Source organism: Megascapheus bottae, chromosome 10 (assembly GCF_031878675.1).
Source record: "Megascapheus bottae isolate mThoBot1 chromosome 10, mThoBot2.hap1, whole genome shotgun sequence".
NCBI classification, from domain to species: Eukaryota; Metazoa; Chordata; class Mammalia; order Rodentia; family Geomyidae; genus Megascapheus; species Megascapheus bottae.
Genome location: NC_143518.1, coordinates 35588162 through 35604898, shown reverse-complemented (window position 1 = coordinate 35604898; position 16737 = coordinate 35588162). Strand labels below are relative to the sequence as shown.

The following is a 16737-nucleotide window of genomic DNA, read 5'->3' as shown; positions in this document are numbered from 1 at the left end:
CTGCAACTAAAACACTTAACAATAAAGAAAATATGTGGACACAGACAACTAAGGCAAGTTAATAAAAATAATTAAACCTGAAAAAGCCTCTATGGACATGGCACAGTTCTTTCAATGCTTCTGTGCTTGTAATATTTCCAAAACTTAAAAAAAGGAAAAAAATAACAAATGTTTCAAAATGACTGCTGTGAGAGAATCACAATAGCTCAATAGCTATGCGCATGTGACCATATAAAGACATATAAAGCGATGCTTATTGAAATAAAATTCCAAGAAATGGAAACAAGAGTGTTTTGTTTTTTGTTTTGGGGTTTTTTTTGCCAGTTCTGGGGCTTGAACTCAGGGCCTGAGCACTGTCCTTGGGCTTTCTCAAGGCTAAAGCTCTACCACTTGAGTCATAGCCCCACTTTCAGCTTTTTCTATGTATGTGATACCGAGGAATCAGGTCTTTGTGCATTCTAGGCTAGCACTCAACCACTAGGCCAAACTCCATGCCTAGAGGTGAGTTTTTTAATGGACTATTTACGGCTATTCCTTTTTCTCTTTCTTTCTTTCTTCCTTCCTTCCTTTTTCTTTTCTCCTTTGGTTTATTCCCTGTTGTCACTGGTTTTGATTTCTGTTCCCTTTATTATTGTATATGTTTATTTGATTTGGGGAAGGAAAGAGGAATCACAGAGTCAGTAGGATGAAGAATGGATCAAGGCAATAGTGACACTCACTAGATACTATGTTGGAAATGAACTTTACACCTTGGGGAAAGAGGAATTAGAGCAGGGCAGGGGCCAGGAGAGGGGGGAGTGGGAGAAAATGATGGAGGGGGTATCACTGTTCAAAACAATGTTCTCATTGCCGGGTGCTGGTGGCTCAAGCCTGTAATCCTAGCTACTCAGGAGGATGAGATCTGAGGATCATGGTTCAATGTCAGCCCTGGCATGAAATAAGACTCTTATCTCCAATTAAACCACCAGAAAATCGGAAGCGGCACTGTGGCTCAAGTGGTAGAGCACTAGACTTGAGCTGAAGAGCTCAGGGAGAGTACCCAGGCCCAGGGTTCAAGCCCCACGACCGACAAAAAAAAAGTACTCACTGAATTACTTATGTAACTGTAACCTCTCTGTATATTACCTATAAAATAAAATAAAACTCAAATACCTGCTGTGTCCCTTAACCATGCTACAGGTTTGTATACATTGCAACAAGACCAGATAAGGCAAGCACTCCCATTTTAACCCTATTAATATTTTAACTCTACTTGATTTAGATTAGTAAGTCATCAAATTTCTTTACTTTTTTATTTCTTTTTGGGTTTTATATGGATTTACCTACTAATTTTGTTTTGGCTAACCGGAGGGAAAGGTTTGTGTTCACCACACAATTAATGACAATGGGATGCTATGTACTTCAAATGACGTGAGCGCGGGAAGCCTGAAACAAGACATGGCTACTATTCATCTACAAAGTGTAGGATACCCCCTTGATAATTGAGGGATGACTATAAAACACCCCCATGCTTCCTTGTGAAAACCACACAGCCATATATTTCTTCTATGTGTCTGTTTGACATTGACCCATCAGACTCAGACCCCAAGTCCCTGGGAGGCAGTGAAAATATCTACCCAGACCATCCCTTACCCCCCAGCATGACGCCATGACCATATAAATGTTGGAGACGGCAATAAAAAAGCTGATGGTGGTGATGATGTTGTGAAACAAGAAAGTGCCTGATGGAAAAATCAGTCCACACCCTGAAACTCCAGAATCTTAGAGCACTTTGTGGCTGTTGCTGGTGAAACTTGGCCTTGTTACCTGCAGGTCCGCTTCATGGAGCTGCTCCATGTACTCCAGCATCTGTTCCTTCTCCTGCTCCCGTTGCTCTGCAAACAGTGATCGCTCCTCCAGGTTCTTTTCTATTTGCTGCACAATATGCCATCTTCCCCTGGGAAGGAACAGTGCCGTGGTGGCTCAGAAATCAAGAAGTCATGTCTCTCCACTATCACCTCCACCCAAAGAATCCCCAAGTTTGGAGGTTTCATTGGTATGGTTTGACCAAGTACTCCTTAAACATGTGTAGGCTTTGTGGGCCCAGGCCAAAATCCTTCCCCACAGTGTGTCCAGGAGATGGGGTCCCTTCTCCTTTGAGCTCCTGGTTTGGGGCCAGTCCCTTCCTGTAATTCTCCTTCTTTATCTATCTGCCTAAAAGGTTACCCCACATCGTCACACACTTTTTCCTATCCGGTCCATAATGAGTTTCTGAAATTCAACCTCTTCCCCAGTCTTTGCAAGTTTCAGGAAGCTAGCTTTATGTGATGACTTCCCAGAGTTTCATAGATTTAAAAATTCCACAATGTATGTGAATTAATGCACCTTCTATCTGGCAAATATCATGTAACTCTTTTACTAATTACAATAAAAAAAAGAAAGAAAAGTATGGGTATAGCCCTTAGGGTTAAGGATATTTGAATCATCTTTGGACAGTTTCTGTGAAGTTTTCACAAAGCAATAAAAATTATTCAAAATTGATTTTCTGCATTGTAGCATGGATATCTAGATGAAGTCAGATTGGAAATAAATTTTTATTGAATTAAAAAAAAATAAAAATAAATAAAAATAAAAATTCCAGGGCAGGGCACCAGTGGCTCATGTCTATAATCCTAGCCACTCTGGAGGCTGAAATTTGAGGATTATAGTTCGAAGCCAGCCTGGGTCTGTGAGACTCTTATCTCTAATAAACTGGAGGAGGTGCTGTGGCTCAGCGCTTAGGCCCTGAGTTCAAGCCCTAAGACCAGCAATAAATAAATAAATACCAGAATCTCTCATTCCTCTGGTGCTTCTGCCATCACCCAATTAATCTTGCCTTCCCAACCCATCTCCCATGCTTACTCTGGGCAACTGTCTTCCTAACATCCTTGCTCACACTGAAGACTACCAGCTGCTGGCAGGGCTGAGTCTGAGGAAATCTCTCCACCCAGCAAAGCCCTCTTCCAACAGTGAAAAGCAAGGAGACTGGATCCCCGAGCAGTGCTGCTGGGGACCTCTGCATGTCACTGTGATATCAGTCAACATAGAAGCATTCAATGCCCATGACTTGAGTAAAGGCTAGAAGAACATGAGAAGATGAGGTGAAGATAGGAACCAAGTGGAAAGAAAGTAAGATTTATAGTGGATGGGACGATCAACATGAAATGACCACAAGCAAAGAATAAAAGAGCAAGTGCAGGCTCAACGTGAGGATCGGGACGGAGCATGAGCTGCCTAAGGAGGCAGAGATTTATTTTCCCTTCATTGGAGCTGTTAAGACAGAAGGTGAGGGGGCTGGGAATATGGCTTAGTGGTAGAGTTCTCACTTGCATTCATGAAGCCTGGGTTCCATTCCTCAGTACCACATTAACAGAAAAAAACAGAAGTGGCACTGCAGCTCAAGTGGTAAGAGTGCAAGCCCTGAGCAAAAGAAGCTCAGGGACAGTACACAGGGCCTGAGTTCAAGCCCCAGGACTGGGGGGAAGAAAAAGGAGGAGGAGGAGATGGGGAGAAGAAGAAGAAGAAGAGCAAGAAGGAGGAGGAGGAGGAGGAGGAGGAGGAGGAGGAGGGCAGGTAAATAGCTACTTACTAAATAAACTCTTCCTAGGAGACTGCGACAGGCTACAGTGCCCTTACTGCAGAATACAGTTAAGGTAGAACTGTCATCCAGTGTGGTCCAAGTAATTTATGCATTGTATGGTTGATGCTTTAACTCTGGGGCACCATGAATCTACAGTCAGAGACGCGTCTCTTTTTACATAATAAATGTGGGGGGTAAATCTATGTTTGTGATGTGAATGAGGTTCCTAGGACAGTCTGGCTGCCCTAGAAGGTCCTGGAATGACTAGATCCCTGTCTTCCAAGAGCTCAAAGTCCAGTGAGGACCAGACAGCCTCATCACGAACAGTATATAATTATAAATTCAGAGAGACAGGCATGGTGTAGGAAGTCACCAAGCCTGACTAGCAAATTGAGAGAGGGTTTTCAAGGAAAGTGACAGCAAAGCCACTAAAAGGAAGCAAAGGGGAGGGAGAAGAGGAAGATATTCAGCAGCATGAATAAGAATCGGTGGACTCGTGACTTCAAGGCCTTGCGTGTTGTGGGTGTGGGAATCGTGTGAGTGGATGGCAGGAAGTAAAGAGAATTAAGACTCAGTTGGATCCAGATTGTGAAGCACCTGTGACGATCTTGAAAATGAGCTTTAAAGGTTTTGTGCTTCTCTGGATCACTCCATAAGGGATGACAGATGATGGCAAACCGTGTCTCATCTCTTCCCTTGCTGCTAGGCTACACAGACACGAACGCACACAGAAATGACTTAGACAGGGAAATGTCAAGGCCACGTCTTTACCGTATGTTTTCCTCCCTCCTCAGCCTGTCTCGTTCCTCCTGCCTTTCAAGAGACTTCCGTCGTTCCACTTCCATCATCTGATCTAGTCGCTTCTCCTCCTCCTCCAGTTCTTTTTGGATCTGTTGCTTTTCCAGGATTTGAGCATCTCGGATGGCATGACACTTGGCATTGAGGATAATCTAGGGAGTGAAGGTAACATAATAATAATACTAACAACAATAATAATAATATGGCACTGGGCATGGAAAAATGTGGAAGTTTAAAGGGAAAGAAATAGAAGCAGGATAGCACCAACGATGCTGGAGAAGCCACAGGTCCAGAAGCAAGAGCATTCTGGCATCGCCTTTCCCCTTCACACAGAGCAGCTCAAACAGTTCCTAGACATTGGTGCTAGGGTTTATGCAAGGAGAGACCCAGAATAGCATCTCCCTGGGTATTATGGTGTTTGAGACAATCAATGGCCATTTGGAAATATGATCAAAGTCATGGGCCTTTTCCTCTATAACATTCACCTACACATATAAACCCAGAATATCCATAACATTTCAGAGGCTCATAATTCCCAGTGAGGAACACATGAATCCTACATTAAGCTCAGGGAAGCCAAGACACTCCAGTAGAAGCCCAGCCACTAAATTTTTAAGCCCAATATGACACCAAAGGGAAAAGAAAAAAAAAAAAAACCACCATGGGCCCATCAATAAGGTCTGAGAAGTAAAAGCTGTGGAAAATAAAAGGAGTTATGTTTAGAGATTTACCTGAGACAGAAAACAGAGATGAATGAGCTGGGGAGTCAGCATTTTTTCACATGATCGGAAAATGAGGCACATTCAAATGAATTGGAAAAAATAGAATTTCAAATGAGCCCCTGGTCTTTATGCGCCCAGCTAAAGGAAGCAAGAAAAACACTTCAAAACAAAACCCTGCTACCTGCAAACACTCTCTGAAGCCATAATTGAAGTAGCAAGACAAGAATAAAAGCAATGTCTTTGCACTGATTTATCAATCACAGTTCACAAAGGCTCTCCCATCTTAGCTTATGCAATCTGGCCAATAATAAATGTCCTGCTCCATAGCACGACAGTTTTCTTTTCACAACTTTCCTTTTTATTTAATGAAGTGTTTATACATTTTAAGATATTTGGGGTTTTTCATAGTGTTAAGGCAAATATTTAAAAGTATTGTTTTGCTGGGTACCTCTGGCTCACACCTGTAATCCTAGCTACTCAGGAGGATGAGATCTGAGGACTGTGGTTCAAAGCCAGCCAGGCCACGAAAGTCTGTGAGACTCTTATCTCTAATTACTAAAAAAACCAGAAGTGGCACTGTGGCTCAAGTGGTATAGCACTTGCCTTGAGCGGAAGAGCTCAGGGACAGCACCCAGGCCCAGAGTTCAAGCCCCACAATTGACCAAAAAAAAAGAAAGAGAGAAGTACTATTTTATCATAACCTCTGTGTGTGTGTGTGTGTGTGTGTGTGTGTGTGTGTGTGTGTGTGTGTGTGTGTGACTCACCAGTTCTGGGGGCTTGAACTCAGGGTTTGGATGTTGTCCCTGAGCTTTTGGGGTTTTTTGTTGTTGTTGTTTTATTTTTTTGCTAAAGACTAGTGCTCCATCACTTGAACCATAAGCTCACTTCTGACTTTTCTGGTGGTTATTTGGGGAGAAGAGTCTCACAGATTTTTCTGCCCAGGCTGGCTTCGAATTGCCATCTTCGGATCTCTGTCTCCTGAGCAGGATTACAGCCACCCCCCCCCTTATCATAGCTTTTAAATTCCACAAATTCTATTCCTCAGGACTGGGAGTTTGGCCTAGTAGTAGAGTGCTTGCCTAGCATGCACGAAGACCTGGGTTCAATTCCTCAGTACCACATACATAGAAAAAAGCCGGAAGTGGTGCTGAGGCTCAAGTGGTAGAGCTCTAGCCTTGAGAAAGTCCAAGGACAGTGCTCAAGCCCTGAGCTCAAGCCCAGGACTAACAACAACAAAAAAATTCTATTGCTCTTAGCTGCCACAATGATTTTTTTACCAGCACTCTACTATTTTCTACTATTTCTTTACTCTCATATATATATATGTATATATATTCTTTTCCTTCAATTTCACAATTGAAGAGAGGGCAAGTAACTTGCCCAAGGTCCCACAGTAAGCAGGAGGCAAAGCCAGTTCCCCTACTGCAACTGCCTTAGCAGGCTCCGCTTGCCCTCGCTAGTCCCTCACTTGGTCCTATATGTGACTAAAAGAAGAACAGAGGGAACAGGAGTATGAAGAGGGAAGGACCCAAGATCCACCTTGCCCACGTCCTTAATCTCTTCTTCCTGCTCCAGCCGAAAGTTGTCAACTCTCTTCAGGAGATTTTGCGCCCGCTCCTTGGCCTCCTCCTCCAGGTCATTGAGCTTCTTGTGGGTGGTCCACGCCATTTCTTTCTGCTTCATGACCTTCTTGCGTGTTATCACTGCATCCTAAGGAGGACCGCTCTGAATTAGTGGGAGTTATTTCCTGTACTCTCCTGCCTGGGCACTAGTCCAGCTATTACAGGTACTCGAGGATGGCTTTTTGCCTGAGCCCACAATGCCATCAGAACAGACAAGTTTAATGACCTGACTGCATTCTCTGTCAGCCTGTAGGCCGGGGCAGTCCCCGTGTCTCTGAAAGGTCTCTCCAGGCTGCAATGCTTCCTGGTTCACGTGAATCTCCTCTGAGTGAGACATTGGCCTCCCCCAAACATTTCTACGCTGCCACCCGCTGTAGAAAGGGAAGACTAGGGAGGTACCCTACCACAATGGCCTCCTTCTCCTTCTTCAGAGCCTGCTCCCTGGCCTCCAGTTCTTCTCTGGTCGGGACGTGGGACGCCTCCTTGATCCGCTCAAACTCCTCCGGGCTGATGATCAGTGACTCCCCAGAAGGATCCTCTTTTGGAATTCTGACCCAGGCGTGAACAGAGTTAGAGAAGAGTGGGGAGGAAAGCCATGGACAGCTTGCTCCAGACCCCTCCTGGCTTGCTTCCCCTCTCTGCACCATGCTAACCTTCCAGCATGGACTCAGACAATGGGCAGGAGAAAGTGCATCTGCACTGAGCACTATCATCAGGGAAGGGTTCCAGGAGAAAATCAAGGACTGGGACAGATGAAAGACAGAAGTTAAGGTCCGGCTCATGCACTACCTATTTCTTGCAGATGTCTACAGCCCTCTTCACTGGCCCTAGGCCCCTTCCTCTGAATTCCAATACACTTTGTTCTTACAGCCAGTATTGTGGCCCATGGTGTCGAGTCTTTTTTTCTTTACAAGTTCCTTCAGGATATGAATCTGTCTTAACCACATGGGTAGGCTAGTCTTTTAGTACAGTGCTTGGCACTGAGTGAGCACCCAAAACAAAGCTGTTGAACTCATCCTTAAAAATAGATAATTCCTGATGACATAAAAAGGGGACAAGGGGACGCCAGACAGGGTTGGAATGGATGCTGGTGAGAAATCTAAACATCCCTGTCCATCCAGCCTTGAGAGAAGCTTTGAACTCTAAATATTAATTAACATCTCAGATCGACAACTACCAGAGAGGTGTCTATGGACCTCTCCTGGTAGCTGCCCAACGCATTCAACAAACCTATAGCTAATTATAATGATTACAAACATACATACATTAATGGGGGAGGGAGGAGTTGGGGGGTTGGGAATAAAGCTGCTTCTGGGCGAGGCAGTTTAACAGGCACATGGCAAGAAGACGCAGACAGTCTGGGACAGGAAGTGAAACTTCATCTAATAAAACTAGTGTGGGGTTCGAGAAGACAGAATGAATGAGTGGACTAAAGGCTTTAACTAAGAAGGTCTTGTGCTATACTGAATGACCTGGGCTCTCTCTACAGTGACAGGGAGTGATCTGGTCTTTACCATAGCAAGTCTGGGGGCGGAAAAATTCAGAGTATCTTCAACAGAACACTCCAAGAAGGAAGCCTTCTTCAGGCCTCAAGCCTGGCTTTGTGGCTGTTGCCCACATCTGGACACTGGATGCCTAAGCTGGCCAAATCAAGATCAGGAGGGGCTGCAGTCAAGCCCAGCTCCTGGGCTGTCTTCCAGCTGTTCCTCCCGGGTTCATGCCACAGCCAGTATTTTCTGAGCATTTTCTTTGTGAGTGGCTGGACACAAAGTGAAAGACTGGTTGCATACAGTGAAGCATTAACACAAGCTTAAAACCACAGCGCTAGCTCCTGGCACTTTGCTGAGCTGGGCATGAACCCTGGGAGACCACTTCAGTTAGCAAGCAAGGCTGAGCCAATCCCAAAGGAGCCAGGGAAACCCCCTGTGAATTTCCTCGGATAGCCTCACAGTCTGGTAAGGAGCTGGCAGGGGCGGGGGGCAGGGGTTTTAAGCATCTGGTCAGTTTTTCCTTTGCATGGGCTTCTTCATGCAACCCAAAGGAAGTGATTCATCTGGATGGCCTCCCGTCGCCGAGTGCACTAATGGGAACCTGGGGAGGATGCACTCAGCACTTCTATTCTATCAGTCCCTTAGAACCCACCAGAAGAAAGAGAAAGGAGGTGGGAGAGATGGATGGAGGGGGGGAGATCCATATAAAGGGAGAAACCAGACAGGCCAAGATGGAGTAGAAAGAACCCTGAAACAAAAAGAGGAAAACAAACAAGGAAAGAGGAAGGATTGGGTTGACACAACAAAACCAGAGCAGTTCCCCTGCAAAGAGCCTTGGACGTAGCAGGGGCTAAGGGAAGGAAGCCTGGGGGACTGTGCCCTGGGGACTCACATGAGCTCTCGGACCATGTCCCTTGTGATGATCTGGATGGTCTCTGGCTTGTGTTCCATGACCAAGGAGGCCAGAGATTTCTGGATGGCATGTTTATCTCGGAGCAGCACAATGGGGCTCTCATCCTGACTGTGGGCCAGGGACTAAGAGGCAAGGAAAGATGGATTAGAAGCTGGTCACCTACCTTCCTGCCGGTCAGTCCTAACTTCACATATAACCTCTGTCTCCCCTGGTTGGCAGCAAGTGTCTACCACCACTTTAATACTCTAAGAGGTGAGGCCTGGCAGTGTATCCCTATAATACTAGCTACTTGGGAGCTATATATAGGAGGATCGCGGGTCCCAGCAAAAATACAAGGCCCTATCTTTAAAACAAACAAACAAACAAAAAAATACACTAAGAGCAAAAGAACTAAGTTGTGTGGCTCAAGTGAGTAAAATGCTTGTCTAGCAAGCACAAGACCCTCCCTGAGTTTGAGCACAAGGCTCTGAGTTTAAGCCTCAGTTCTAGTAGAAGAAGAAAAAAAAAATGTCAGGAATGAAATGTAACATTTTAGTCTGTAAATTCTCCTTTCTCTATGAAAGTTTTCTCTTTCATTAAAGGAGAACTAATTATTTCTGGTAGACCACGTACTGTGAGTTTGAGGCAGTGCAATTTATTACGGACGAATCCTCTCTGTGATGCTACTCATTTTTAATTCTTTCTAATGATGAATGTATTTTGAATTCTCAACCAAAAAAAAAAAAGCATATTGAGAGAGTTAGACATCACTAAACGTCTGGTTGGGATCTGCGCTTAAAATATAACATATAATGTGGTTGAGTTGAAATTCAGCACAATAAAGTGACGAGAGTAGATGTGTGACGTTTTTCAGAATGTCCTACTTACCAAAGGCTTAGATAAAACAAGAAAATGCCATCGCTTATTTCAGGGAATTTCTAAACACAGTAACTCCTGCCATTAACGTAGTAACTGGGGCCTGCCTGGAGGCCAGAGGCTGGCCTTGTCTGACTTGAGCCCTTCAGTCAGTCCTGACTGCAGCTGCCTCCTGGTGCCCGCCTCTGCTTCCAGGCAGGCAGAACTCAGCTGTGCTACAGGCCACTTCTGCCCCCTACTGGCTGAGAGAGATCCTGGATAGTCACGCCCATAGGACAGCATTGGAATTTTTCTCTTATTCGCCAGCAAGACTGCTCCTTTTGTTCTTTCTTTCGTTTTTCTTTCTTCTTTCTTCCTTTCTTCTCTTTTCTCCCTCCTTAAACCTTTCCCTGTCTTACGGCAGTATCTTGTTCTCCTCTACTCTTTCCTTCCTCCCTTCCTCACCTTTTCTCATGCTCTCTAGCTCTCTCTCCTTTTCTAACACTGCAGGAGTTCTTAGCTCCTTAGTCCAGAGGGGACTTGCACATCAAGACTGTTCATTTCCTAAAGCCAGATGAATGATTTAATTGAGCAACTGGGGAAGGAATAGAAAATTCCACGTGGTTGGGAGAGGGTGAAGGGAGGGAAATAGGGACAAAAACATGAGAAGGGGTATCAATGTGTGAGAAGTAAGGCACCTTCTATCTGGCAAATGTAACTGTAACCCCTCTATACATTACCCTGACAATAAAAAGGAAAAAGAAGGCCAGGAGTTTGGCCTAGTGGTAGAGTGCTTGCCCAGCATCCACGAAGACCTGGGTTTGATTCCTGGGCACCACATACATAGAAAAGAGCCAGAAGTGGTGCTGCAGCTCAAGTAGAGCTCTAGCCTTGAGAAAGCCCAAGGACAGTGATCAGGCCCTGAGCTCAAGCCAGGACTGGAAAAAAAAAAAGAGAGAGCGAGAGAGAGAGAGAGAAATCCACGTGGAGCTGTACCCTGTACCTGGCCTGTGATCAACGACAATGCTTGTTTGGGTGGAAGAGAGAGAGCACTTGCTCTAGGTCTGCAAGTTGAGCCCCTTGGCCTACAGACATTTTCATCCTGGCCTCTTGTGGAGCTACTTCCCAGCAGCTGAGCATTTACTTGGCATGATAGTGGTTTTTAAATACTCAGAAGAATGTGAGGATCTCAGAGATGCAGGAAGCCAGGTATTCCTGCTTGCCTAGGCCAGACTACAGGTCAGCACTCTGCAGGGTAAGCCTCAGCGTTCCCCAGCTTTGTCTTCAGTCTGACAGTTACCTACAAGATCTCTGTGACTGGACTGATGCCAGCCAGTCCTCCAGACTGGTCCTGAGCAGCACAGGTCTGGACCACTGCCACTGGGTGGCCAATATCCCAAAGGGTTTGCTGAGTGTTGTTACCTTGCTAACTCCAAAAAGGCTCTCATCCACCTCAGAGCTCAAGGCTTTGGTCCGGTATCGAGTCCTATTGCGTGACCTGTTGGAGGTAGTGGAAGAAGAGCTCAGGACACCAGATGTGCTTAGCGGCTGCAGGAAAAGGCAAAAAGCAGAGGTCAGCAGTGCTTAGTGGCATCCAGGCCCTGGGCAGCAAACACTTCTGAATCCATGCTAGAAGCCAAAGGGTGGATGTAGGAGAAAACTACTTCAGGAAAGCCCCTGAATAAACCCTGTAATGTAAGGGCAAAGGATGCTAGGTGAACAGCGTCCTCACAGAAGCAGGAGGTTCTTTGGCAAGGACAAGACACCTTTGTTACACACACACACACACACACACACACACACACACACACACACACACTCTTCTCTAGTCCCAGGAACAGAAGAGAGCCAAATTGGCCATGTAGTATGTTAGGAAGGATAATGAAATAAGGACGGTAGGAAGATTGCAAAAGGCAATTTCCCCTCATTGCTTCTGTGGCTAGTCCTTCCCACCAAAACAACCTCTTGCAGGGCAATTTAAACTATCTCTCCAGAAATACATCATTCCTCTTTGCCCCCAATCTTCTCAGCCTGAGCTCCAGGTCCCCTTCACAAATCACATGCTTCCTGACCTCCTTCGTATCTGGAAATCTCCCAAGGTCAAAAGAAGGACCCGAAAATTTTAAAAAAGATGAAAAAGAATCTTATAGTTGGTTGCTGTCTCATACTTTAAGGAGTTGATGAATGTTAAAAGACTGTCTGCTGAAAGGGCGAACAAACTCAGTCGTTCTATGCACTAGACACTATGTTAAAAGTGAACTATACAACCTGGATGGGAATGGGAGCAAACAACTGGGAGAGAGCAGGGGAGGGGTGACATTGCCCAAAGAGAAATGTCCTTATTCCCTGAATTATGTAACTGTGACCCCTTGGTATATCACCTTTATAATAATAAAGAAGTATTCGCCCACACACACAAAAAATAAGTAAAAAAAAAAAAAAAGGATGGTTAGCTACCATCAGGCAAATAGTTAACCAAGGTATAATATCCACTATGTGGTTTCTTTCTCTCCCAAGAGCATATATTCATCATTGAATCCGCACCCCAGGTATCTTCCATGTTTGGCAAATTCCCTCATCTAATGCTGTGGGAGACCGGGCTGTTCTCCAATGACAGAAGCTGAAAACACCAGGTATTTGTCCTCCCAGCCAGGCAGGAATCTAGGCAGAATGAATGAGATCATGCCTGCCTGACAGTGGCTAGGGAATCCAGTGACGTAAGCCACAGAGCTAGGAAATCCTTCCGGACAGAGGTAGCAGAGGATGTGCTACCCATAAATCTGGGGCGACTCTGATGAGCATGCCAGCAGCAGCAGCCCACATCAAAAGTCAGCAGTGTTGGTGGACAACAGTGCCTAGTGGGGCCTGGCCAGATCCATTCTGTTCTGATTTTTGCCTTGGTTCCAGGGGCAGGGCATTCCTCTGTTCCTGTTTTCCAACCCTCGTTTCCCACCTCGGCATCATCTGTTGGCGCTCCAAACTCCTCCGGATGCATTCCTTTCTACTGAATGTTCTGTCTTGTTTGTGGACAATCAAGAGTGCAATGAACACCATCACCAATCCTAAAAGTCGTCCCAGCTTCCGTTTGGTCCCAAGGGCACAAGTCTATCCCCAGGAAGCAGTTTCCAAGGCTGCCTCAAAGCTCACTTAAGAGGAGTCCACTCCTCCCACTCCACATCTCCTTAAGCTAGGCTACCCTTGGGTAATGAACTAGCCCCCAAGCCTGAACATCATCAGCTATCAAGGGAACGGGGTAAACAGAGAAATGGACCGTTCACTCCAGGTCACTAAACATGAGACAGTTATTTTGAAAGCTCTCTGTGATCTGCCATTACCAACCAGCCTTTCCCTCTCCAGCACCTGTTCCACCTGAACTGGGTGTTTCACACTAGACTGGGTGATTATTCTCCAGCTGGCTCTGTTCTCGACAATGGGCACTGCTGTATGTGCCTTCCCTTGGAGGCCTGCACGGCCAGCAAAAGGATTACAGACAGAGCCTCCCTTTACATCCTCAGTCAGCCCCAATACAGCAGAGCAGAAAAGCTCAGATTTATTAGGAGGTAAATATAGCAACCCAGAGGATGCCTAATAACAGTCTCTGAAGGGCTATTATACGGTAGGTGGTAAGAAAATGCTCCCCTTCCCACCGAAAATAGAATAAGAGGAAATGAATAGAAATACAGTAGGTGGGATGGAGGCTAAGCACTGAGAATAACTAGAAGATGGAAGGCCTTGGATCATGAGGGATGGTGTGAGTTCTGTATCTAATTCAGACAAAAGGTTTATCCTGTCTGGCCCACAATAGGGATCCGGTACATAGTTGATGAAGAACAATGAAAGGGCTGCAGACCAGACTGAGTTTGGAAGGGGTAGGGGAACACGTCTGCCCAGTTCCAGGTCATGCCACCATTCCACATTTTCCAGGCTGCGTGTGTGGTCTGCACTGTGGATAATAACGTATATGAAAGAGCTTTAGTGTACAGATGGAAAGCATTATTATTGTTTTGCATGTGTTTTCCTGTTTCTTTTCCAGGCCTCCTATGGGATTTCCCTATGCAAAAGGCCCACCAGACTGCAGGTTCCTCAAGACTAAGACAGTGGCTCCTCATTCCTGTGCCCTTGGGGCCCAGGGCAGAAAGAAGTCACCACAGGAAATAATCAACTGCCTGAGCCTAGAAGTCAGAACAGAGGAAGGAAAGCAGATGACCACAGAAAAGTAGCCATGAGCAGGCCACAGGGAAGCTCTGAGCCCTAGCGTTGGATGTCTGAGAAAACCACGTTTGAAAACTGCTGACTTTGGGAGCCACAAGCCATATCCCAGGGCTAGAATAACCAGCTTTGCCAAGAGTAACAAGAAGGACTCGGGAGGTCACTGTGTAAATGGACTAGAAAAAATGAAAATCCAAGCAGAAATGGAAAGTCGGATCCCCCAGGGCCAGAGGCAGTAGCCAAGAGGTTCTTTTAGGAGGTGAAGGGCTGGTTTTACTTCTTGCATGACCAAATAAATATCCCTAAGAAGCTGAACAGTGGCTAGAGAGAAGCCCGATTTGTCTCACTTGTGGGGAAGGCAGTTCTAGAAGAGAAGGCAGCTCTGCCTGCTCCCAGGAGCTAAGGCAACAAGGGGGAGCTGGGTTTGGGTGAGACAGATTGTGGTCAGGTGATGAAGTCAGCCTTACTTTGATGCACTCATCTTAGTGACCCAGCTGACTCCCCTCTTCATAAAACCATCTCATTTCAAGAGCATAAGAATCCAGACAGATGCCAGGCATCCATGGTTCACACCTGTAATCCTATAAGAAGGCAGAGATCTGAAGATCGCAGTTCAAAGCCAGTGCCAGCTGGAAAAATCTGTAAGACTCTTTATTTTTAATTAAACACCAAAAAGGAAAAAGGGGCCAGGTGTGGTGGCTCACACCTGTAATCCAAGCTACTCAGGAGGTTGAGATCTGAGGATCAAGGTTCAAAGCCAGCCCAGGCACAAAAGGACTTGAGACTCTTATCTCCAATTAACCTCTAGAAAACAGGAAGTGGGGCTTGGCTCAAGGGTAGGGTGGTAGCCTTGAGCTGAAGAGCTCTGGGACAGTGCCCAGGCCAAGATCAAGCCCCATGACCCAACAAAAAAAAAAAAAAAAAAGCAGAAAGGGAAGCTGTGGCACAGCAGCAGAATGCCAGCCTTGAGCAAAAATGTTAAGGGCCAGCACTTAGGCCCTGAGTTTGAGGCTCAGTAAAATGTATTTTAATACATATGTAAGTATTCCTGTAGAACACATTGGAATGAGGGTATGTATTCAAGATGGATCGCAGAAAGAACCTTCACATTTCTAACCGTGAAGGTTAGAAATTTTAGGTGAGTTTTACCATCTTAAGATGTTTCTTTTATTGGGTAATTTTCTGCTGTGAGTGGTTAACTGTTTTATGATCAGGAAAAAAATTAATATTTTTAGTTGAGAGCAAAGTGTTAATCGAGGGCCTGGAACCCCCAACTCTGAAAGCAAGACATTGCAACCCACAGAAACCATAGCAATGTACAGGCCAACAACTCAGGTGTTTCATTCAAATCCAGCAAGACAGAGCTGGCACAAGAATAGAATGGGTTGGTGTGGAATTTCTCTGAAATGATTCCAACACCTATCAACTGAACAAAGATAAAGGCATGCCCTTCCCTAGATTCCCTACCCACCCTTGGGGTCTAGTTTCTCTCTTGCCTAGAGCCACTAGCAAATTAAGATTCACACTCTTGGTTTGGCTCTACTTCCCTTCCTATAAACATTGCTTACTAAGAAGATGGGGATTCCCAGGCACCAGACTCCTTGCTGTTTATTCTGAGTGACCTCCACAGTTATCCCTTTCTTCAGATGTATCAGGTTGCCCAGTGGTAGCTATGACACCCAGTCAGTACTGACATTCCTGTCTCTTTTTCGTGAGGATGTTATATGAATCGTGACTTTTGTAAGGGTCTGGACAATCTGCCTAACCCCATTACCTCCACCTCTTCTCACTCCTCCATGCTCTCTCAAAAGTGCATATAAAAGGGCCGGGAGCATAGTCTAGTAGTGGTAGAGTGCTTGCCTAGCATGCATGAAGTCCTGAGTTTGATTCCTTGGTACTATATACACAGAAAAAAAAAAAAAAAGCCAGAAGTGGTGCTGTGGCTCAATTGGTAGACTACTAGCTTTGAGAAAACCCAAGGAGCATGCTCAGGCCCTGAGTTCAAACCCCAGGACTGGCACCAAAACAAACAACAAAAGAAGAGTGCATATAGAGCACGGGATTCCTATTTACACACCAGGCCTTCCAGGAATCTCTGGGACCCACCACTGCTGAAATGGTCCACAAGTTCACCCAAGCAATCAACCCACAATCAGTTCCTGTCAGCTTAGGCCATGCCCCCCCTCCCGACCTCTCAGAGACCTGCCCACTGGTCAGCCTTGCCTTGGCGCCCTTCTCATCTTTCATGACCCTGGCAGTCTTCCTGAGCCTGAGGATCCCCAAGCCTGCCACAGCTGTCCCCATCTCTGGTAAACCTACGACCTCCCTCATTCGCTGGTCCATTCGCAGATGCTCACTGAGTGCCCACAGTCCTACTAAGAGAAGCCCCAGGCCCCATGGGCGTTAGGCAGCCTGTTCATGGTGCCCCTGGTGAGTTAATGGCCCTCCATCTGCCCTCCTCCCTGGTTCTCTTCACACTTCACCCCACAATTCTGACCAGTGGAGCAGGCCTGGCTAGATGGGGGGGGGGGTAGAGGGGGAGACATCTCTT

At 45.9% G+C, this 16737-nt stretch overlaps 1 protein-coding gene across 1 annotated transcript in view; it reads right to left on the bottom strand.

Annotated features, from left to right (window-relative positions):
• Cfap45 (cilia and flagella associated protein 45) overlaps nt 1-16737 on the bottom strand; it is a 35977-nt gene that overhangs the window by 10719 nt on the left and 8521 nt on the right. Inside the window, exons 4-9 of the mRNA XM_090341612.1 lie at nt 11400-11525; nt 9123-9265; nt 7145-7289; nt 6658-6828; nt 4370-4548; nt 1807-1936 (exon numbers count right to left, since the gene is read on the bottom strand). Coding sequence (XP_090197738.1) covers nt 1807-1936; nt 4370-4548; nt 6658-6828; nt 7145-7289; nt 9123-9265; nt 11400-11525 — 894 coding nt within the window. The remainder of the gene's footprint in view (nt 1-1806; nt 1937-4369; nt 4549-6657; nt 6829-7144; nt 7290-9122; nt 9266-11399; nt 11526-16737) is intronic.